The 23,561-nt window shown below is 48.8% G+C and overlaps 2 protein-coding genes across 3 annotated transcripts in view; one reads left to right on the top strand and one right to left on the bottom strand.

The window, feature by feature from the left end:
- The first annotated feature begins 82 nt into the window (after positions 1-82).
- Positions 83-22,061, top strand: fbxo18 (F-box DNA helicase 1). Of its 2 annotated transcripts, none has more exons than XM_021577323.2 (22): positions 83-208; positions 379-441; positions 654-818; positions 952-1,463; positions 1,592-1,722; positions 1,854-1,989; positions 2,070-2,254; positions 2,349-2,423; positions 2,509-2,600; positions 2,939-3,107; positions 3,214-3,433; positions 3,602-3,689; positions 3,777-3,863; positions 4,000-4,136; positions 4,224-4,320; positions 14,499-14,662; positions 14,743-14,818; positions 15,048-15,242; positions 15,441-15,566; positions 15,731-15,837; positions 16,364-16,498; positions 20,787-22,061. In XM_021577323.2, the coding sequence occupies exons 2-22, from the start codon at positions 420-422 to the stop codon at positions 20,952-20,954; spliced, it is 3,087 nt and encodes a 1,028-aa protein (XP_021432998.2). In that variant the 5' UTR covers positions 83-208; positions 379-419; the 3' UTR covers positions 20,955-22,061. The 2 variants fall into 2 exon arrangements, with proteins under 2 accessions (XP_021432998.2, XP_021432997.2); XM_021577322.2 differs by having other exon boundaries at positions 114-208; positions 376-441.
- The window catches only part of il15ra (IL15 receptor alpha chain), a 57,413-nt gene continuing 46,826 nt past the window's right edge, over positions 12,975-23,561 (bottom strand). The window contains 1 exon segment of the mRNA NM_001129987.1: positions 12,975-13,055. The gene's annotated coding sequence lies outside the window, so the exon portion shown is untranslated.

Raw genomic sequence — 23,561 nt, 5'->3', positions numbered from 1 at the left:
TAGACCTACTTTTATTTTCAGCCTCTTTTGCATTTTGCTATTCTCCTACTGACTAATGGGTGGCGCTGTGCAAGCAACACATTGAACTTGATCCTCCGTAAATTCCCCAAAGAAGAACCAAGTAGCCAATAAACGCTTAGCTAGCTGTGTTATCAACAACAACGAATGCTCGACATTATATCAGTAATATTCAATGTTATTTAAAAAGGTGAATGTCTAACAGGCTAAATCCACAAGCGAACTTTACTTTGCACTGTACATTAGCTGATATAAACACGGGCTAGCCAAATACCGGGTAGGGTTGTTTGGCGGCTCACACTAGCTAGCATGTAGCATATACGCTAACATTTAGATGACTTATTTTTTTCGAAAAAGCAGGAAACGAGAGATTGGACATCAGCAGCTGTTCTTGAAACAACATGATGGAGTCGTCCACTAAAGGTAATGCTGCTTGGCAGAGGATGGTCAATGGCAATTGCTAGCTAGCCAACTACTGTAACTTTCTAATGCATCTCACCCATCTGTATGCTTAACTCTACGACGTTAATCGGTACGCATTCTCCTCAGTACTGACCCATAACACAGGACTGGTGTCATTAAGGTGTGTGAGAGCGTGTAGTAGAGATGTACTCACAGCCATGGTGATGTTGCAGGAAAAGCCAAGCGAAGGCACCTGAACTCAGAGGAGTGTCGTGAAATTAGTAGGAGACCAGAGGGCAGCCAACCCCTCACACAGCCCCACTCCGTCACTCGTAGGCACAGCAACTCAGACACCAACCGGGGTTTGTACCCCAGAACACCCACAAAGAGAAAGAGAGGTACTGCACATTTGTGTGTCAAGTTTTTTTAAACTCTTGAGACCTGAAGGGATGATGTAGCATTTTGTACACATATCATTTACCTTGTCATCCCCTCCCTTTGCTCCCTCTTCTCATCTTCCCTGGATCTCAGATGCACGTGATGACAAGAAGCAGCATGGGATCACTAAGTTTTTCCCTGTGATCAGTGTGGTCAAGGTGTTAAGTCCTCAGAAAGCAGCCCTGTCCCAGGGCTCAGGTTCCATAAAGACAGAGGGACTCAATAGAGAGCTCATCCCCAAAAATGAGACTATTGAGGAGAAGGCACTAGCCACCTCTATGAAGGAGGAACCTGAGGATGAGAAGGTGGACTATCTGGAGGGGCTGACAACAGACATGTTTGGGGACGACAAGGAGTTTGAGCGCTGTTGGTCAGATCCAGACCCAGCCTTAATGAATCATCATGAGGAGGAGGTGGAGGCCCTGCCTGACGCCCTCTACGGCCTCTTGGGAAGCAGCAGGGGCCTGGCCCATCCCCAGGGTCACGTGGACGACCTCCCAGAGGAGGTGCTGATGCTGGTGTTGAGCCTCCTGCCTGCTGAGGACCTCTACTGTAACGTCAGCCTGGTCTGCCAACGCTGGAGGAACATTGTGACCCAGTCACTGGTGAGAGCCTGGGACAGGGGGAGGAAGTTAGGGTTAAAGTTATGAAGATACGCTAGTGTAAAAATGTTAATAGATGTGCTTTATACATTATTTTGGGTCTAAGTTGTGTCTTTGGGCCCTGTGTGTAGTTTGTGCCCTGGAAGAAGCTGTATTACCGCTACACGAAGAAGGAGATCGACGCCGTGAAGGAGATCAACGCCATCCTGGAAACCCATAGAATCATAAAGGACGACCAGGAGAGCATCCTCCATATAGTCGAGTAAGGACTCTTTACTGTAAACTGTTCCTTTGGGCCATTTCTGTTCATTTCTGATCTTGTGTGTGTGTGTGTGTGTGTGTGTGTGTGTGTGTGTGTGTGTGTGTGTGTGTGTGTGTGTTTTTCCCCTCCAGGTTCATGGCCCAGTATAAGCCCAGTCAGAAGGTGAAGCCTGAGTCAGTGTTACAGAGTGTGAGGACACATTGTCTGTTCCCTCAGGCTGAGGCCTGCATTAAACACCGACTCCCCAAATTGGAGGGTATCGAGGGGGTATGTAGCCACACACACACGGTTGAAACTACTATTATACTTCTGAGCTTATCTGATTGGACTGTGTGTGTGTTTGTCAGGGCCCTAACCCGTGGGCAGCCATGGCCCTGATGCTGGTGCTGTGTGACGGTGTGGGAGATGTTCTGGACCTGGTTGTCTGTCTCAGAGGCTGTCTCCCTTCAGCCAGCGCCATCACGGAGTACCTCAGCGCCATGGCAACCATGCTGCTCGCCATGAGGAGGAACGACATCAACATCAGCAACAGGTCAAGATGGAAGTTATATAGAGATGAAAGATAGATTTGCACAAACGGATGGATAGACAGGCGGACATTGACGGTTCTCCTTCCTCCACTCCAGGTGGCACTACAACATCTTCTATGTCCTTCACCTGATGGAGAATGCCTTGCCCACAGCAATAACCAATCAGAGTGGGTGAGGACTGATATATTTCTGGAAGGAAGTATTTTGAAGGAATCAGTAATAACCTGAGTCTCATGCCCAGTCCTCTTTCTCCCAGGAGAGCCCAAGTTCAGGTGACCCACGAACAGCAGCAGATCCTCAACCATGACATCCATAGAGACCACGTGGTCAAGATCATGGCCTTCGCAGGTACCGCCAGACCACTACTAACAACATCATGCCACAGCTGTGTTTTTACAGAAAACAAGTTAGATATAGAGTTGGTACTTTTGCTAGCATTTCCTGAATTGTTGCTAGAGGGCACCCTCTCCATGTCAGTTCAGCTCAGTCTGGTTCATCAGTTCAGGATGAGAGTACTCTTTCTATATTGTGACAATTGCAGAGTAGTTCAAGTTGATACACACACACACGAATGGTCCACCCCACTTCACAAAAAAGCCCACATTGTGAGCTGTTGATTGTGCCCTATGTGTGCATGTTCCGGCTGTGATGTAGTGTGGGGGTTAAAGGTTGTTGTTGTGTTCCAGGCACAGGGAAGACCACCACCCTGATTCGGTACGCCCAGCAGAGGCCACACCACCACTTCCTCTACATGGCCTTCAACAAGTCTGTGGCTACCCAGGCCCAGCGCTGTTTCCCCAGCAACGTGGACTGCAGGACGGTCCACTCCATGGCCTTCGGGGCCGTCGGAAAGAGGTCTGCTTATCTGTTGGTCTAGAACAGTTTCTTTCCGTATGTCTGGTTGTCGTCAGTCTTTCAGTAAAGCCGTTCAATCAGTCACCCAGTCTCCTCTCTCTCCCAGGTACCAGGAGCTAAAGAAGTTGTCTAGTAACGTGAAGCCCTTCTCTGTGGCCTGGGTGCTGCCTAAGGGCAGCGGGGGCTTTGTCAACGCCAAGGTGGTCACCCTGACCCTCAATGCCTACATGGCCTCGGCCGACACACACATCACCCCCAACCACGTCCCAAACACGTACAAAAACACACATGGCAAAATGACCGTGCCTGACTGCAATGCAAAAAGGGTAAGCGTTATACCCAAATCCACAAACACCTCTCCTCCCAAAGAAACATCCCCCACACACACATTTACACACCAGAACACAAACTTCTCCGTTTTGGTCCCATAATCACACAAACATGCCACACACCGGTCATCTCCACAATTGAACAAACTGGCCTTTATTTTTCAGATGTTTGCGAGGGATGCCCAGAGGATCTGGGACAAAATGGTTGCCTTAGAAGAGACCAGGGAGTACGCACACCACATGACCCACGATGGTAAGCCCAAAAACTATCTGTTTGCTTATTCACTCCATAATAATATGTCAGTGTCTTAGGATTGGGTCCTTACTGAATGTCTTTCAGGGTATCTGAAGCTGTGGCAGCTGCAGAGGCCGACTCTGGACAAGTATGATGTCATCTTTATAGACGAGGCACAGGACTGTACTCCAGGTACACGACTCAACTACACCACTGTACCACACCTGGACCAAACCTGGGTCTACATTACACCTGCACCAGGCACCACTCACCTGATAGCATGTCTGTTAGCAGGTCCGTGATAAGTGTGTGTATGTGTGTGTCTTAGCCATCATGGACATCATGCTACCTCAGCACTGTGGGAAGATCCTGGTGGGAGACCCTCATCAGCAGATCTATACCTTCAGAGGAGCAGTTAATGCCCTGAACCTGGTGGAACACACACACCTCTACTACCTCACCCAGGTACACACACTTCTCCCTCACTCAGGTATATACTCACTACACAAAAGCTCAGTGTGTGTATTGAATAGGTATTCTTTCTCTTCTCAGAGCTTTCGGTTTGGTTCGGAGATTGCCTACATTGGAGCCACGATTCTCCAAGTGTGTAAGAAAGTGAAGAAGATTCTGGTAGGAGGAAAACAAGACGGTGAGTGAAGGAACACAGGATTCTGACAGTTAAAGGCCTGGTGCAGTCAAATCTGTTTTCCTGTGTTTTGTATCATATTGTACAAAAACAGCTGATATTTTACAGTTAACACTGTAAAAGTGGCAATTTTTTAAAGTCAGTGTTATTTCCTGGCCCACTATACTATGTTAACGTGGGTCGTACTGGGGTACGGATTAAAAAATTCCTCAATCTGCCGTTGGCACCCATTCAAATTATCCCCAAGGTTGCCTAGTCCAATCTTGTTAATTCTCTAAATTAAATGGCATGTCTGTTTTCTCATTAGCTGAGAATGTTGTTTGAAATGTCCAATGCAACATACTTTGGTGATATCGTTATCAACCTACTGCATAACCCCTTTTAAAATATAAAAATGTTATATTAGCATGCTAAAACTCATTAAAACAGACTGGTAGAAGAGCTAGCATAGCTAGCCATCGCTAGCATTCACTGGTTGAAGTTTAAGTAACCCTTGATTGTAATGGAGTTGACTGGTGACTGACATGAATATACACTTAGTAGCTAGTTTATTAGGTACACCCATCTAGTACCTGGTCGGACCCCCCTTTACATCCAGAACGACCTGAATTCTCTGGGGCGTGGAAACATTGCTCACTTGGTATCAAAGAACCTAACGTATGCAAGGAAAGCATTCCCCACACCATTATACCACCGCCACCAGCCTGTACTGTTGATACCAGGCACTATGGGGCCATGGACACAAATCCTGACTCAGCCATCAGCATGACACAACAGGAACCTGGATTCGTCAGACCAGGTGATGTTTTTCCACTCCTCAATTGTCCACTGTTGGTGATTGCGTGCCTACTAAAGCCGCTTCTTGTTTCTGAGATCCTGGCACCGACGATCATACCACGAAAGTCTCAAGTCACTCGTTTTTAATATTCTAACATTCAATCGTAACTGAGTACCACAATGACTGTCTGTTTTATGTAGCAAGCCAAGGCCACTAATCTCACTGTCTGTAGGAGTGAACCATTTTTGTGAACGAGGTGGTGTACCTAAAAAAACTGGACAAAGAGTATATGATTCACAACATTTGGACAGGAGCTATAATCCAAATGTAAACTATGTGTGTCAATATTGCTTGAATTCAGGCTTGGCTGCACAGCTTTCAATGGGGAAAGATTGCTACTGTGATTTTTGTTGATAATGTCACTTTCCCGGGTGGAGTTTTGGCTTGCCTGGTAACATCACCAGGCTATATACATTAATATAATAACAAATAGAGTTCCAAACCTCTCAGCTAATAACAGCCAATTTTCAGATTAAATATCCCTCCCATTAGGACCCAAAATATTGATGTTTTGTTCCCCGAGTCACTTAGTTATCAATTTTGCCGTATGGCAAGGTGCTCCATCATGCCGGAAAAGGCATTGTTCATCACCAAACTGTTCCTGGATGGTTGGGAGAAGTTGCTCTCGGAGGATGTGTTATTCATGGCTGTGTTCTTAGGCAAAATTGTGAGTGAGCCCACTCCCTTGGCTGAGAAGCAACCCCACACATGAATGGTCTCAGGATGCTTTACTGTTGGCGTGACACCGGACTGATGGTAGCGCTCACCTTGTCTTCTCCGGACAAGCTTTTTTCCGGATGCCCAAAACAATCGGAAAGGGGATTAATCAGAGAAAATGACTTTAACCCAGTCCTCAGCAGTCCAATCCCTGTACCTTTTGCAGAATATCAGTCTGTCCCTGATGTTTTTCCTGGAGAGAAGTCGCTTCTTTGCTGCCCTTCTTGACACCAGGCCATCCTCCAAAAGTCTTCGCCTCACTGTGCATGCAGATGCACTCAAACCTACCTGCTGCTATTCCTGAGCAAGCTCTGTGCTGGTGGTGCCCCGATCCCACAGCTGAATCAACTTTAGGAGACGGTCCTGGTGCTTGCAGGACTTTCTTGGGCGCCCTGAAGCCTTCTTCACAACATTTGAACCGCTCTCCTTGAAGTTCTTGATGATCCAAAAGTGGTTGATTTAGGTACAATCTTACTGGTAGCAATATCCTTGACTGTGAAGCCCTTCTTGTGCAAAGCAATGATGACGGCACGTGTTTCCTTGCAGGTAACTATGATTGACAGAGGAAAAACAATGATTCCAAGCACCACCCTCCTTTTGAAGCTTCTAGTCTGTTATTCAAACTCCATCAGCATGACAGAGGGATCTCCAGCCTTGTCCTTGTCAACACACACCTGTGTTAACGAGAGAATCACTGACATGATGTCAGCTGGACCTTTTGTGGCAGTGCTGAAATGCAGTAAAAATGTTTTTGGGGGATTCAGTTCATTTGCATGGCAAAGGGGGACTTTGCAATTAACTTCAGTTCATCTGATCACTCTTCATAACATTCTGGAGTATATGCAAATTACCATTATACAAACTGAGGCAGCAGACTTTGTGAAAATTAATATTTGTGTCATTCTCAACTTTTTGCCACGACTGTACATGAATATAATAACAGAGTTCCAAACCTCTCAGCTAATAACAGCTACTTTTCAGATTAAATATCCCTCCCATTAGACCACTCCGCTCGGGGGATTGATCCACTCTGTGGTTAATGCACCGCTTTGGTGCCCTTCCCTTCCCTCCCAACTCAGACAGCAACATTCCTGCTTGAAAAATAGTTATTTTCTTAAAAGGTATGTTTCTTTGTGACCATTTTAATGTAAAACTATGACAGTAAAGGACTTAATTGTTACCCAGAAATGATATATAAGAACGGCTGCACTGGTCCTTTTGAAGGTTGACTCAGCAAAATTACGTTGCGTTTATCAAGATGCAAGACTTCGCTCTCACACCTTCACACAGCATCTTCACATGGGTTAAATTTTTGCTCTTAGAGCGGGTAGGTATGGGACCAAAACAAAGGAGTTTATCCTCACGCTTTATCGCTCTTAGTTGTCACTGAAAGTGACCCACTATGTTGTTTACTTTGTCCACCTACTTCATATTTCTAGGTCTAAAGTAGATGTTCTGAATTGTGTAAACATGCCGGTAAAATATCCATGGTGTTCCATGACGACTATGCTCTTATTTATTTATTTGGTTCTGATTAGATCAGTTTGTTGTAAAGGGAAGATTGCAGAATTAGGTTGCTATTCAACATTGTGATTTGTTTCATCCTTCAAACAGTCCCAATACGACATCACTTTACATTTCTATTTTGGGAGAATTATATATTTTATTTGACCGAAGATATGTCGGAAAAGTGACCTAAAGGGGAGCACTACACGAGGGGTGAAGCCACTGTCCACATAAGGGGGTGAAGACCGACATCATATCGATGAGTAATACAAAATTACAACAAAAAAACGTTGGTCACTAAGCTAAACATTTTTTAGTCACTTATACAGGGGTGGCAGGTAGCCTAGTGGTTAGTGTTGGGCAGGTAACTGAAAAGTTGCTGGATTGAATCCCCCAGCTGACAAGGTAAAAATATGTCGTTCTGCCTCTAAACAAGGCACTGTTCCCCGGTTAGGCCGTCATTGTAAATTTGTTCTTAACTTGCCTAGTTAAATAAAGGTTGAATTTAAATCCAAATAAATACAGCTCGTAAGCTTTTAGCATAGCTCCTTTTACACCCCTGATTTACCCCTACCAACAGCCTTGAAACACATAACTTATAAGCAGTTCAGCACATCAGTATTTCTCCTACTGTTAAACAAAATCAAGATAAACCTTCACCGTCACAGCAGATATTGAACGTCTTTAACCAATCCGGCTAAAACTCTTGTTGGCAGATGGTAGCTATAGCTATCCACATGCTAACCTGAGTGCTACCACTAGCAGCAGTCAATCTAGATATAATGGCTAACACAAACATTAGCTACCATGATATCCTGCAGGTAATATCGTGAAATAAAGCTTGGGCAGTTCAACAAAATTAGAGGCATACCTTGAAATAAACAATTACATTTATCAGATTGTTTTTTTGACAGTTTTTTTCCCTGTAAAACGTGCAGTATTCTGTTGGAGTTGTTGTAGCTTATTCCATCCCCAAACACCATGCTATATACGTGTAAGTGGGCCAGTTTGTTTTTTGCATGGCCCGGTGCACTTAGCAGGCTAGCACTGTTTTTTTTATCACTCTTCCACTGTTGGTAGCAATCGTTTAGGGGAAAATTGAGCCCCGCATATGACTGAAGCACCAGGTGTTCCCCTGGCCCAGTCTGCCCGCCCTAACCTCACGAGCCGGTTTCTTCCCATCTTCTCGCATTTTGACCAAACGTGCATGCCGGTAAACAGCGGTTGTAGTTCACTGCCACCATCACCAGGCTGTTCCATTCGTGACATCAAAGATGCATATATTGTTGGTATGAGTTTTTGATCAATGTAATTCAAATGGAGAAAATAGTGTGTGTATATATTGTAATGACCGGACTAGATCATAAAGGTACAATTGTCCAGAAGAGGCTGAGTTTACGAATTGACATTTAATTAACCCAACTTTACACAGGCTACTGTTTGGCCGTAGCCTACGCCAAATAAATGAAAGATGCCCCAAGTTGGTCACGGTTGGTTTGTGGGGTATCTGCCTTTTTCCTTAGGGGGCTGTAGACCCAGACCAGCTCCCATCATAGTTCCTCTTCTGCCTCATAACTGCATTCACCAGCTGCTCTCTGGCGAAGGTGTGGGCTGTCTCCAGGCGGTCCTGGAGTCTTTGGGCATACTCCGGCCTATCCAGGAGCCGACCAAACGCCATCTCCGCAGGGGTGCGGATCTCTCTCCCCAGCATGAGGAGGGCAGGCGTGCAGGAGGTGGAGTCTTGCACAGCGGAGCGGCATGCCATGAGGACCATAGGCAGGTGCTTGTCTCAGTCACGCTGGTGTTTGGCAGAGACGATGGCCAGCTGCTGTCCAAGCATTTTGTTGAAGAGCTCCACAAGGCCATCACTTTGAGGATGGAGAGGAGTAGTGCGGGCCTTGTGCATACCCAGCTTCTCACACATGGTGGTGAACACACGGGACTCAACGTTTCTGCCTTGGTCGCTGTGGATGGACTCTGCAGCTCCAAACCTGCTGAACATCCCCGCTGTCAGGGTTTCGACGATGGTCTCTGCCTCCTGGTCAGGCAGCGCATAGGCCTCGGGCCATTTTGTAAAATAGTTCATGGCCGTGAGCACCCAGTGGTTTCCACTGTCTGTGGTGGGGAACGGCCCAACTACACCCACTCCCACCCTCTCCATGGATCCCCCACCGGGAGCTGTTGGAGCTGAGCATGAGAGCGGCCTGGGGGGCCCTTTCTCGCTGTGCAGTTGTCACAGCGGCGGCAAAAGTCCTCCACATCCCTCTTGTGCTGCCCCCAGTAAAAGCCCTGACGGAGGCGGCTGAGTGTTTTTGTGACCCCAGTGTCCAATCCCCACCCCCCCATGAGTACTCTGGAGCACAGCCTCCCACAATGCTTTTGGGACCACCACTTGCCACCTCTCCTCTCCCGTAGCTGACTCCTTCCATGCCTGCTGTAGCACGCCATCAGCCAGCCGCAGTCTCTCAAACTTTGACCACAACCCTGGTCGCGAGTGAGAGCGCTGTCACCCCTTCCCATGGTGGCCTCACCTGCGCCTCTACCCACGTAGCACTTGCTGTAGGTTTGTGTCCCGTCCCTGCTGCTGCTGCCCCCATTCAGCCACGTCGACAGTCTGCAGCTCACAGCAGACAGGCCCGCTCGCCCGACACAGTGGCACAGACCCCCTCCTCTCTGCTCACGGTGGCGGCAGCCGTCTGCAGTACAGGGCCGACAGGACATGGCGTTGGAGTGGCGTGCCCCTGCCCTGTGCACCACACGGCTGAAGCTCCTCCAACCAGCGAGCCACCTGCCCCTCTGGCTCTCTGAAAGACATGAGCCACTGGAGAGCAGAGTGGTCAGTCCTTACAGTAAAGGGCTGGCCACCCAGGTAGTACTTGAAGTGTTTGACGGAAGGCACAACAGCAAGGAGCTCCCGCTGGGTGACACAGTAGCGGAGCTCATGTTTGTCAAATGTTTTGCTGAAGTACGCCACCACTCTCTCCCCCACCTGGGCCAGCACCCCACCCATGCCCACATTGCTCGCGTCTGTGTCCAGGATAAAGGGCAAAGTGAGGTCAGGGGGGGCGAGCACGGGGGCCTTGATCAGTGCACGTTTGAGGGTGTTAAAGGCATCGTCACGCTCCACTGTCCAAGTGAAGGCCTTGTCCTTCGGCAGCAGGCGGTTCAGGGGAGCAGCGGCGATTGAGAAGCTGTTGGGGGAAGCCATCCAGCACTCTGTCCATCAAACGCTCAAAAGTAGCTGGAGCATTGCGCAGGCCGAAGCACAGGACTTTGAACTGCCAGTGTCCTCTCTTACTGGAGAACGCAGTTTTGGCTCTGGCCTCTGGGGAGAGGGGAACCTGCCAGTAGCCACTGCGGAGGTCTTGTGAGGAGAAACAGGAAGACACCTTAACCAGGTCCCGCGACTCATCAATAAGTGGTATGGGGTATGAGTCCTTCCTGGTTACCTCATTCAGCCGTCTGTAGTCCGCACAGAACTTCAGCTTGCCCCCCGTCGTAGGAACCATGACGACTGGCGCCGCCCAGGGGCTGTCTGAGGGCTCGATGAAGTATGCCCGCTGCATCTCCAATACAGCCTTGTCTGCCGCCTCCTGGCGTGCCAGCGGGATACGGCGGGACGCATCTTGATGGGTCGAGCATCACGTGTGTCGATCTCATGCTGCCCCAGATGAGTCTGAACCTCCTCTTTCTCACTTCCTCAGTGCAAAGCTGTCTCTGAATTCAAACAGCAACTTCCACAACCGTTCCTGCTGCTCGGGGTCAAGACCAACACAGTTCCTCCCCCATATCTCCCTCACTGCAGACAGTGTCCTCTCCTCTCCCATCTGGGGTAGCTGGGCTGGTGCTGCCCGGGCTCACGGAGGGATGTGTCGTGGAGGTAGCTGGGGGAATGTAACACACAGCCGTAGGTGACAGGGGGGCTGGGGAAAAGTCACACACAGATGAGAGAGGGGGGGGGAGGCAAGCCATGAGTGTCTGCTGTTTAACTGTTGGAGTAAAAAGTTTGTTGGGTTGAGTGAATGTGACATTAGGGGCTGCCATGGTGACTGCCAGCCCTCCCTGGAAGCTCAGTGTGCCCCCATTTAGGTCTAACCCCAGGATACAAGGGTCCTGCACAGCCGCCACCCACACAGGAAAACGCACAGACCTGCCCCCTACTGTCAGAGTCATTATTCCCTTCCCTTTCATGGGTGCTAGCTCACCTGTGACTGTGCGGAGCTGCACAGTTGTGGGTTCACACGGAGTCCAACCTGGCACAATATCCGGCCTCACCAGGGTTACTGTGGACCCAGTGACCACTAGGGCAGAGCACCCCCCCCCAGTGACTGGCACATGATCAAAAGTCCCCAACACAGGTCCGGCCCACCACAACAGGCTCCATCAGCTTGCCCTCGTCTGCTTCTGGGGGAAGTGGAGCCTTGCTTCCCCGTCTGTGCCGGCGGGCTCCTCCTGAAAATGATGGTGGTTGGGACAGAAAGCCAGGGGTCCGTACTACCTGGTCTATGCGGACCCCGTGCCGTTTCCCTGAGCTCTGGGGGACATGTGGCAATCCTGACACAGATGGCCTGGCTGGCTACAACCGCAGCAGACCCTGGGACCAGGGCGTGTGTTTCGTGCCGCCTACAGCACTAATGAGTTCTGTCATTTCAGCCACCCATACAGGCTTTTCCGGCTCTGGGCTGCTCTGCCCCCCAGCCCACACCAGCTCCCTCTCCAAGGCTATCTGCAATGACTCAGGACGAGCCAGCTGGGTATGTACGCGCAGCTCCATAGGAGAGACCAGTATGAACTGGTCCTGTGCTAGCTCGCTCTGAGCGGAGGGGGGCAAGTGAGCATATGCCCGCAGAGAGAGGCTCTCAATGTCATTATTTAGCACCCGTAGAGGCTCTCCAGGCTGCCTGCGTCTATTACTCAGTTCGGAGCGCAGGCTGTACATACTGTCCATAGCGCCTCCTCAGTGCTCCCACTAAAGCACCATAATCACGTCTGTCCTCGGGGCTAATCAATATCAAACAGGCCAGAGCTTCATCCGTGAGGCATAAAGCCAACAGCAGTGCCCTATCCTCATTCAACCACCCCCTAAATGAGCTAACAGTTCAAACTGAGCATGAAAAGCTTCCCAATCCACCTTACTGGAATACTTCGGGGTCTTAACTGATACGGACGCAACCGGGAACTGGGTGCCGCCATGTTTGTTTACATCCTGAGCCCCAGATTCCTTTTCCCGCCGCGTCGACGTCACCCCCTAGTCCGCGTGAAGCAGTCAACAAAGCCCTTATGCCCTCTCTGGGCTCCGACGCCCTGGCGACCTCCTAGGCCAGATCCTCCGACGTCCATGCACACGCACCTCCTTGGCCGTAATCGTCCCCTACCTCCACCTTCACTTTCAGATTCCCTCCAAGCATTTTCAACCCCCGTTCTCACCTATGGTAGCTAGCCACAGAAGTCAGCTAGCTAGCTGGCTAACTTTTATCACGTTTTTACTTCTGACCCCAATGTTATGACCGGGCTAGATCATAAAGGAACAATTGTCCAGACAGGATTGAGTTTACGAATTGACGGTTTATTAACCCAACTTTACACAGGCTACTGTTCAAATCAAAGTTTATTTGTCACGTGTGCCGAATACCACAGGTGTAGACCTTACAGTGAAATGCTTATTTACAGGCTCTAACCAATGGTGTGAAAAAAAGGTGTGTGTAGGTAAGTAAAGAAATTAAACAGTAAAAAGACATTTGAAAAAAGAGTAGCAAGGCTATATACAGACACCTGTTAGTCAGGCTTATTGAGGTAGTATGTACATGTAGGTATCGTTAAAGTGACTATGCATATATGAACAGAGTAGCAGAAGAGTAAAAAAAGGGGTTGGCGGGTGGTGGGACACAATGCAGATTGCCCGGTTAGCCAATGTGCAGGAGCACTGGTTGGTCGGTCCAATTTCGGTAGTATGTTCATGAAATGTATAGTTAAAGTGACTGTGCATAAAAGATAAAAAGAGAGTAGAGAGAACAGTCTATGACTGGGGTGGCTGGGGTCCTTGTCAATTTTAAGGGCCTTCCTCTGACAACGCCTGGTGTAGAGGTCCTGGATGGCAGGCAGCTGGGCTGTACGCACTACCCTCAGGACCCATGCCAAATCTTTTTCGTTTCCTGAGGGGGAATAGGCTTTGTCGTGCCCTCTTCACGACTGTCTTGGTGTGTTTGGACCATTCTAGTTTGTTAGTGATGTGGACACCAAGGAATTTGAAGCTCTCAACCTGCTCCACTACAGCCCGTTGATGAGAATGGGGATGTCCTCGGTGCTCCTTTTCCTGTAGTCCACAATCATCTCCTTTGTCTTGATTACGTTGAGGGATAGGTTGTTATTCTGGAACGTGGCTGGGTCTTTCAGCATGACAATGATCCCAAACACACCGCCCGGGCAATGGAGTGGCTTCGTAAGAAGCATTTCAAGGTCCTGGAGTGGTCTAGCCAGTCTCTAGATCTCAACCCCATAGAAAATCTTTGGATGGAGTTGAAAGTCTGTGTTGCCCAGCAACAGCCCCAAAACATCACTGCTCTAGAGGAGATCTGCATAGAGGACTGGGCTAAAATACCAGCAAAATACCAGCAACAGTGTGTGAAAACCTTGTGAAGACTTACAGAAAACGTTTGACCTCTGTCATTGCCAACAAAGGGTAAATAACAAAGTATTGAGATAAACTTTTGTTATTGACCAAATACTTATTTTCCACCATAATTTGCAAATAAATTCATAAAAAATCCTACAATGTGATTTTCTGTATTTTTTTTCTTCTCATTTTGTCTGTCATAGTTGAAGTGTACCTATGATGAAAATTACAGGCCTCATCTTTTTAAGTGGGAGAACTTGCACAATTGGTGGCTGACTAAATACTTTTTTGCCCCACTGTATACTTGTTACCTCATGTACTTTCTATATTGATTTGTTGTTAATAAACAATACAAATTAAAACATGCAGCTGCTGTGCGGTTCGTGTATACATATATATATATTATGTTTTTGCATAAAGACTGTTTTGGGTGGAATATCATCAATCTACGTTGTTAGATTTGTGGAACCTGCTCTTTAATGTGCATGTCTGTCTGTCCATCCACAGGCTGTGTGTGGGGTAAGGCTGTGGACTCACTGCGTCCCCTGACTACAGGGTTGAGTCCTGGCCGGGGTAAGTTAGCAGTACTGTCTCGCTCTAACGTCACCGTGTTCGACCAAGCAGTCAGACTCACCGACGCAAACCCACGCTGTAGGCTGCACATCGTAGGGGTGAGTGTCCATACACCCCCCCCCAAACACACACACACACGTGTTTGGGTCTTGTGTAAGATATGTATTTTCCACTCCAGGGGGTGGAGAATTTTGGGCTGAAAAGAATCATGGACATTTGGGTTCTGATGCAGCCAGAAAACAACCGCTCTCGAGGTGAGTGGTGCAACACACTGCCCCTTGCCTCAGTTCTGCAATTCTAATACAAGTGAATTACTATGTTGTACTGTTTTTGGTAAGACAGTATCCTGCCTTGGCTCTCTCAATGCTCATTGTTTTATTGGTAAGGGTCTTTTGTGTCAATAGGTTTAGCTCTACTCTGCAGTGTAACTAGCTCTCTCCCTTTTTAAACGTGCTCCCTTCTCCTCCTCTCCCTGTTCTCTAGGCATCAAGGACAGCTTCATCCGTAGGTTCACCCAGCATTGTCTGGGGGGCTACTTTGGACTGAAGAGTTATGCTAAAAAAACAGAGGACCGTGAGTTGGAGGGCAAACTCTCCATGGTGGAGAAATACAACAGCCGCATCCCTGAGCTGGTGGAACGCCTCTACGGCTGCACAGAGAGAGAGGCCCAACACGCAGGTACACACACAGTTACATACTGTACACACACTGTACAGACACACATGCACACAGGTACATACTGTACACACATAGACACACACACACACACACTCACCACTGTACAGACACAGAGTTATGAATTGCTGTATTTGTATTTGAGTCTGATCTTTCTCATTTGTATCAACCCTCCCCTGCTGTCTCTCTTTTATCTCTTAGATTTTATCCTGGGGACAGTCCATAAGTCAAAGGGTCTGGAGTTTGACACGGTGGTGATCACTGATGACTTTGCTAAGGTCCCCTGTGCCGCCCACAACTTACCCAGACTTTCCAGCTGCTCAGGAGGTGTGTGTGTGTGCAATCATTAGGCAGTTGGAAAACCATATCCAAATACCAACTCTTATCTAAGACCAATGACTGTTTGCATTGGTCTACGACTTACGCCAAATCAGAACATTGGTTAATGTATGTTAGTGTCTGACTCCACTGTTTTCTCCCTCGTCCTCTAGGTGACGTCCCAGACGATGAGTGGAACCTGCTGTATGTGGCGGTGACTCGGGCCAAGAGCTCTCTGGTCATCACCAAGAACATCACCAACATCCTCACACTTGCTGGGGTGAGAGCACTGAACACTGGAGGCTGGTGAGTGGACGACGGCTCATAATAATGGCTGGAATGGTATTAAACACATGGAAACCATGTTTGATTCCATTCAGACCATTATTATGAGTCGTCCTCCCCTCAGCAACCTCCTCTGGCACTGACCCCCTCCACTACACTCATCCCTCTTCACTTCTCTCTCTCTATTCTTCTACTCCACCCCCTCTACCCCTCCATGATCCTCTCCTTCGCTCTACTTACCTCTCTCCTATTCCCAGTCTTTCTTTCTTTCTTTTACGTGTGTTATTTCTCAAGCATCTTCTCAGAGAAATGTACAAGCTGTTCATTGAAGCAGGATGTTGTGATAATGTAATTCTGAGAAAGCCTCATTCCTCTTTGGGTGACATTTATGTGGCGCAAATGAGCACGTAACTGTGCAAGTGAATGTGTTCCAATTGAATTTGTGTTCTGTGAAACCCGCCTCCCATAGCCTGGTGGTAACTCCTCCCATGGTAACCCTTTAACTTCCTGTTGTTCCCCAGGAGTACTTCCTGAGGACAGAGTTGACCAGCGCCCTGCTGACCGAGGGCCAGCCCCCATGCTGCTCCGTGCGGGAGTGTCATAACCACATCATGCCTGTCTGGCCCCTCGCCATGTGCAAGCTGCCACTCCAATACGTAAGGCCCCACCACCTCCTCCCTACCACCATACCACATTCTGATTTGCAATGTCTCGCAACCAGACTTGATCATTTCAGACAGGTGTGGGTGCAGAAGTTCTAAAAGAATGGCCCACATTCCACCAACAGCTAACCAGTCAGACCTGTTAGCCAACTGTAGCAGTTGTAGTTGAGATGGTGAACTCCTGTTCATTCACAAAGTTTGTGTATCAGGTTTGAAGGTAAGACCCAGATGCAGACTGTGTCGAACTGACACTGTCTATTACAGCACAGGGCAGGCAAACTACAGGTCAAGGCAGGCAGGGGTCGATAGCCAGAGTAGTGTGGGAAAGGTACAAGACTTCAGGAGTCGGGTCAGGCACAGGTCGGTAATCCAGAGTTGGGGCAAAGGTGCAGGCAGAATGGTCAGGCAGGCGGGCTCAGATGGGTCAGGCAAGGGTCAAAACCAGGAGGGCGAGAAAAAGAGACTGGGGAAAAGCAGGAGATGAGACAAACGCTGGTGAACTTGACAAACAAGACGAAAAGAGAACACGGGTACACAGGGGATAATGGGAAAGATGGAAACAGGAGACAAAGGGCTGTGAGACATGGGTTTAACTCTGGACACATGAAAGGTGGGATGTATATGAAGGGTACTGGGCAACAGAAGACAAACAGCAGATGCGCTAATAATTTTGGAGATGGGAAATGGCCCTATAAACCGGGGGGAGAGTTTGCGGGATTCAACCCGAGGGGCAGATCCCGGGTGGATAGCCATACCTGAGACGATAAACCGGGTAGCCGTGGTCCAATGGTGATCTGCTTGTCGTCGATACCTGGAGGTGGTCTTGAGGGCTGACCGGGCTCTCTTCCGGGTACGACGATCGTGGTGGACTAACATCTGGGCAGAGGCAATGATGATCTCTTCCTCCTGCTTTGGGAAAAGCGGGGGCTGATTCCAGGGAAAGGTGTTGCGGGTGTATTCGACCCACCCCAGCTGCTGGCTCCAGGAGGTGGGGTTGGGGGAGACCAGGCAGCGTATAGTAGTCTCCAGATCCTGGTTGGCTCGCTCCGTCTGGCTGTTGGACTGGGGGTGGAATCCGGAGGACAGGCTGGCCAATGACCCAGTGAGGGTGCAGAAAGCCTTAACGAGCTGAGGGCCCCGGTCAGAGACCATGTCGACCGGTAGTCCATGGATCCGGAATACGTGCTGCACCATGAGCTGTGCCTTTTCCTTGGCAGAGGGTAGTTTAGGGAGAGGAATGAAGTGGTCGGCTTTGGAAAACCGATCCACCACAGTCAGGATGGCGGTGATGCCATCAGATGGGGGATGACCCGTGACAAAGTCCAGGGAGATGTGGGACCAGGGACGTGAGGGACAGGCAGAGGTTGGAGGAGACCAGCCGGAGCTTGTCGGAGTCTTGTTTTGTGCACCGTGCAAGCGGCGACAAATGCGGAGACTTCGGGGACCATGATGGGCCACCAAAAGCCAGGGTCCGGCAGAAGCCCGGGTGGCAGGCAAGAACATCTGGTTATCTGGGGCCAATCCACCACCGTTCACCTTCCCGGAATCCATCTGGACACACCCAGCGGAGATGATGTGCCCCAGAAGGGAACCCTCACTTCTCTGCCTTAACAAACAGCTGGTTCCCCAGGAGGCGTTGAAGAACCTGTCGGACGTGGAGCACATGTTTTTGGGGGGAGCGGGAGAAGACGAGGATGTCATCAATGTAGACGAAGACGAACCGGTTCAACATGTCGCGGAGAACATCATTTACCTGAGCCTGGAACACAGCAGGGGTGTTGGTGTGGCCAAATGGCATGACCAAATACTCGTAGTGGCCGCTGGCCGTGTTGGTGGTAGTCTTCCACTCATCCCCCTACCGTATCCGCACAAGGTGGTAGGCGTTCCTTAGATTCAGCTTGGAAAACATGGTGGCACCCTGGAGCGGCTCGAAGGCTGAGGAGATGAGTGGAAGCGGTTCTTGAGTCCCCGGTAGTCGATGCACGGGCGCAGGGTCTTGTCCTTCTCCACAAAGAAGATCCCTGTGCCGGAGGGAGAGGACGAAGGACGCAATAAATCCTGCAGCTAGGAAGTCCCCAATGTAGGCGTCCATACCTTTGGTCTCCGGTCACGACAGTGAGTACAGTCGTCCCTGGGGCGGAGTAGTACTAGGGAGTAGGTCAATCCCGTAGTCATATGCAGTGGATCGAAGTGGCCCGGGCCTTGTTGAACACCTCCCGAAGGGCCTGGTACTCCGCGGGAATGGCAGAGAGGTCCGGGGCACCGTCCGAGCCCCCAGGAAAACATCCCGGGGCAAGTTGCGCTGACTTCAGACACTGGGCGTGGCAGAACCGGCTCCAGCCCATGATGGCACCAGTCGACCAGTTCATGAGGAGATTGTATCGCTGGAGCCAAGAGAATCCCAATACTGCAGGAATCTTTGGAGACTTGATAAGCAGGGATTGAATTGTCTTGATGTGATTCCCTGACATGAACGAAGGTTGATGGGAGTGGTAATATGAGTGACCCAGCCTAGAAGCGTGCCTGACCAGCGCTCTAACATCCATGGGAATGTTGAGGGGCTGAATGGGGATGTTCAACTCGGAAGCTAGGGTAGCGTCCAAAAAACTTTAATCTGCCCCAGAGTCAATGAGGTCCAGGAGAGATTTAGACTGGTTTCCCCACAGCAGAATGGCATTAACAAGGTGGTGAGCAAGGGAAGCAGGAAAGTTCTCTATATGGCCAACCAGAGTACTCGCTCCTACCAGTGTGCCTGGTCTTTTTAAAGGACAAGAGGACACAAAATGACCAAGTGTCCTGCAATATAGACAATTCTTCATGTTGATCCTGTATTGCCGTTCCTCAGGCGATACCCCAGCTCTACCTAGTTGCATAGGATCGGGAAGCGGTCACTCAGCCGTCTTCGGTGACTTTCGGGGAAGGTCGGGAAGCCTCGGGTTCTTTCTGCAACGGAATCGGCGGGGACTTCCGGGATGACTCGGAGGCAAATTGAAATCCCTGGACGTGCGAGTGAAGTCGAATTTCCTCTCCATCCGTCGTTCCCATAGTCGCCAATCGATTCGTATGGTCAAAGTGATTAGGGAATCAAGATCCGTAGGTAACTTCTGAGCTGCAAGTTCGTCCTTGACCACCTCCGAGACGACGTGCAGGAACATATCGAACAGTTCTTCCTAGTTCCAAGCACTCTCTGCTGCCAACGTTCGGAAATCCACCACATAGTCTGCCTCACTGCGGGAGTCCTGCGCAGCTTCTCTCCCAGAGAATGGGACTTCAAAAACCTTCTTCACCTCTCCCGTGAACTCCTCCAGACTAACGCATATGGCCAGCTGTTGTTCCCATACAGCAGTAGCCCAGGTAAGAGCCCTCCCAGACATCAGCGTAATAGGCTATCTGGAGCGATCCGAGGGGAAGGAGGGGGGCTGAAGTTCGAAAATGAGGGCACACTGAGCTAGACATGTCTGACAGGTGCTCGGCTCTCCATTGAAGTGTTCCGGGGGGAAGGAGGAGGGCTGAAGTTCGAAAATGAGGGCACACTGAGCTAGAAACGTCTGACAGGTGCTCGGCTCTCCATTGAAGCGTTCCGGGGAAGGTAATCGGGGCTCCAGAGAAGTTGGAGTGACCGATGAGATGGCGCTGCTAGCAGCTGGGTTACTGAGGGTCTTTGGGGTTACCACCGTGGTAGGCTGCCTCCCAAACAACCCGTGGAATTGCTCCAGCAAAATGTCCAATACCCGGTCATGGCGTTCAGGCAACTTTTGAACCCCATCCATAAGGCCTCGAAGCAGTTCCATGTGCCTCCCACTGGTGGCTCCTTGGGAGGAGATGGCGTCGCGCAGCTGGCCCAGGTCTGCTGCTTCAGTCAGTGCCAGTTCGTACTATCAGGTTTGAAGGTAAGACCCAGATGCAGACCGTGTCGAAGTAACAATTTGAATTACAGCAACAGGGCAGGCAAACAACATGTCAAGGCATGCAGGGGTTTGATAGCAGAGTAGTGGGGCAAAGGTACAGGACGGCAGGCTCAGAGTCAGGCAGGCGGGCTCAGACAGGACAAGCAAGGGTCAAAACCAGGAGGGTGAGAAAAAGAGACTGGAAAAAGCAGGAGCTGAGACGACAAATGCTCATAGACTTAAGATGAACTGGCAACCGACAGAACACAGGTGTAAATACACAGGGGATAATGGCGACACCTGAAGAGGGGGGGGTGGAGACAATCACAAAGACAGGTGAAACAGATCAGGGTGTGACATTGTGTGTGACTAACTTGACTCTCTGTGTGTTGTAGATGGATAGTGCAGACGATGGAGGTCCTATGTGTGGGGCGTGTGTGTTGCAGCGTGTCGGCCCCACGGCCAGTCTCCTAGCCTCCCCAGAACTGCTCAAGGTCCTGCCAGTGACCGAGGAGCGCCTGAACCTGCCCATCAACTACGCTTTGCTGATGGCTCTCTTCTGAGGGGACACGCTCACGTACACACGCAAACTTGACATGCTGCTTGAACTGTTCTGAAAACACACCCACACAACATGAGACATGGACCTCTCCACTGATTTTGTCTTGGGGGAAAAATCAGTCTGCGTAATAGGCATTTGAACTAGCCAATTATGGACCAGAAGGTAACAGTGTGGGACAGAGTTACTCAGCCAATCTCCTAGCACCTAGAGACACTGACAACGTGGTACCCTTGATGATGATTGGCCTAGAGCTGCCCCCCATGATCTCTGTTAGTCTAAAGGTGTGTTCCTTGCTGATTTGGATAAATGTTTGGGGCAGAATGGCATTATTGTGAAATCGATATGCCTTGTTTTTTAGTGTGGTTATATTTTGCAGCAAAGAAAATGCACAACTTCAGTCCTGTCTTTTAAATACGTGTCATTTTCTACTTTACTTTTTAAAATCTGTTTTATTTGTGATGTCTTTTAAAATTATAACAAAAGAAACATTTGTCTTCAGTTTGAGTACTTTGAGGTTAACAACATAAGCATCATCATGAGTCATGTCCATTGTTTCCATTAAGACACAGTTGCTAATACTCTAATGGAAACGGTAAAAACAAGTTTTTGTGGTTAATTTGGAATGCTATATAAAGTGCAAACTGCCATATGGGATGATACCTGTGTCTGTGTTCAAAACCGTAATGTTTCATGTCTACATTTTTTTTCCTGTGTTTGTATCAGATTGTACAACAGCTGATATTTTACAGTTAACACTGTAAAAGTGGCAATTCTTTAAAGTCCGTGTTATTTCCTGGCCCTCTATGTTAACGTGGATCGTACTGGGGTACAGATTTAAAAATTCCTCAATCTGCCATTGGCACCCATTCAAATTATCCCTAAAGTTGCCTAGTCCAATCTTGTTCATTCTCTAAATTAAATGCCATGTTTTCTCATTAGCTGGGAATGTTGTTTGAAATGTCCAATGCAACATACTTTGGTGATATCGTTATCAACCTATTGCATAACCCCTTTTAAAATATAAAAATGTTCTATTAGCATGCTAAAACTCATTAAAACAGACTGGTAGAAGAGCTAGCATAGCTAGCATTCACTGGTTGAAGTTTAAGTAACCCTTGATTGTAATGGAGTTGACTGGTGACTATGACATGAATATACACTTAGTAGCTAGTTTATTAGGTACACCCATCTAGTACCTGGTCGGACCCCCCTTTCTTTCCAGAACAGCCTAAATGTTTTGGGGCGTGGAAACATTGCTCACTTGGGACCTAACGTGTGCAAGGAAAACATTCCCCAAGCCATTATACCACCGCCACCAGCCTGTACTGTTGATACCAGGCACTATGGGGCCATGGACACATGCTGCTTACGCCAAATCCTGACTCAGCCATCAGCATGACACAACAGGAACCTGGATTCGTCAGACCAGGTGATGTTTTTCCACTCCTCAATTGTCCACTGTTGGTGATTGCGTGCCTACTAAAGCCGCTTCTTGTTTCTGAGATCCTGGCACCGACGATCATACCACGAAAGTCTCAAGTCACTCGTTTTTAATATTCTAACATTCAATCGTAACTGAGTACCACAATGACTGTCTTATGTAGCAAGCCAAGGCCACTAATCTCACTGTCTGTAGGAGTGAACCATTTTTGTGAACGAGGTGGTGTACCTAAAAAACTGGACAAAGAGTATATGATTCACAACATTTGGACAGGAGCTATAATCCAAATTTAAACTATGTGTGTCAATATTGCTTGAATTCAGGCTTGGCTGCACAGCTTTCAATGGGGAAAGATTGCTACTGTGATTTTTGTTGATAATGTCACTTTCCCGGGTGGAGTTTTGGCTTGCCTGGTAACATCACCAGGCTGTATACATTAATATAATAACAAATAGAGTTCCAAACCTCTCAGCTAATAACAGCTAATTTTCAGATTAAATATCCCTCCCATTAGGACCCAAAATATTGATGTTTTGTTCCCCGAGTCACTTAGTTATCAATTTTGCCGTATGGCAAGGTGCTCCATCATGCCGGAAAAGGCATTGTTCATCACCAAACTGTTCCTGGATGGTTGGGAGAAGTTGCTCTCGGAGGATGCGTTATTCATGGCTGTGTTCTTAGGCAAAATTGTGAGTGAGCCCACTCCCTTGGCTGAGAAGCAACCCCACACATGAATGGTCTCAGGATGCTTTACTGTTGGCGTGACACCGGACTGATGGTAGCGCTCACCTTGTCTTCTCCGGACAAGCTTTTTTCCGGATGCCCAAAACAATCGGAAAGGGGATTAATCAGAGAAAATGACTTTACCCCAGTCCTCAGCAGTCCAATCCCTGTACCTTTTGCAGAATATCAGTCTGTCCCTGATGTTTTTCCTGGAGAGAAGTCGCTTCTTTGCTGCCCTTCTTGACACCAGGCCATCCTCCAAAAGTCTTCGCCTCACTGTGCATGCAGATGCACTCAAACCTACCTGCTGCTATTCCTGAGCAAGCTCTGTACTGGTGGTGCCCTGATCCCACAGCTGAATCAACTTTAGGAGACGGTCCTGGTATTTGCAGGACTTTCTTGGGCGCCCTGAAGCCTTCTTCACAACATTTGAATCGCTCTCCT

The sequence above is a fragment of the Oncorhynchus mykiss genome, chromosome 21 (genome assembly GCF_013265735.2).
Source record: "Oncorhynchus mykiss isolate Arlee chromosome 21, USDA_OmykA_1.1, whole genome shotgun sequence".
NCBI lineage: Eukaryota > Metazoa > Chordata > Actinopteri > Salmoniformes > Salmonidae > Oncorhynchus > Oncorhynchus mykiss.
The sequence above is the reverse complement of the archived record's forward strand: the minus strand, read 5'-3'. Positions and strand labels throughout refer to the sequence as shown.

Bases quoted from the DNA above. Each gene is read 5' to 3' on its own strand.
- fbxo18 (XM_021577323.2), top strand. From the start codon at position 420: ATGATGGAGTCGTCCACTAAAG. The intron at 1,990-2,069 runs GTATGTAGCCAC...TGTGTTTGTCAG, and splicing joins AATTGGAGGGTATCGAGGGG to GGCCCTAACCCGTGGGCAGC. The intron at 16,499-20,786 runs GTAAGGCCCCAC...TGTGTGTTGTAG, and splicing joins GCAAGCTGCCACTCCAATAC to ATGGATAGTGCAGACGATGG.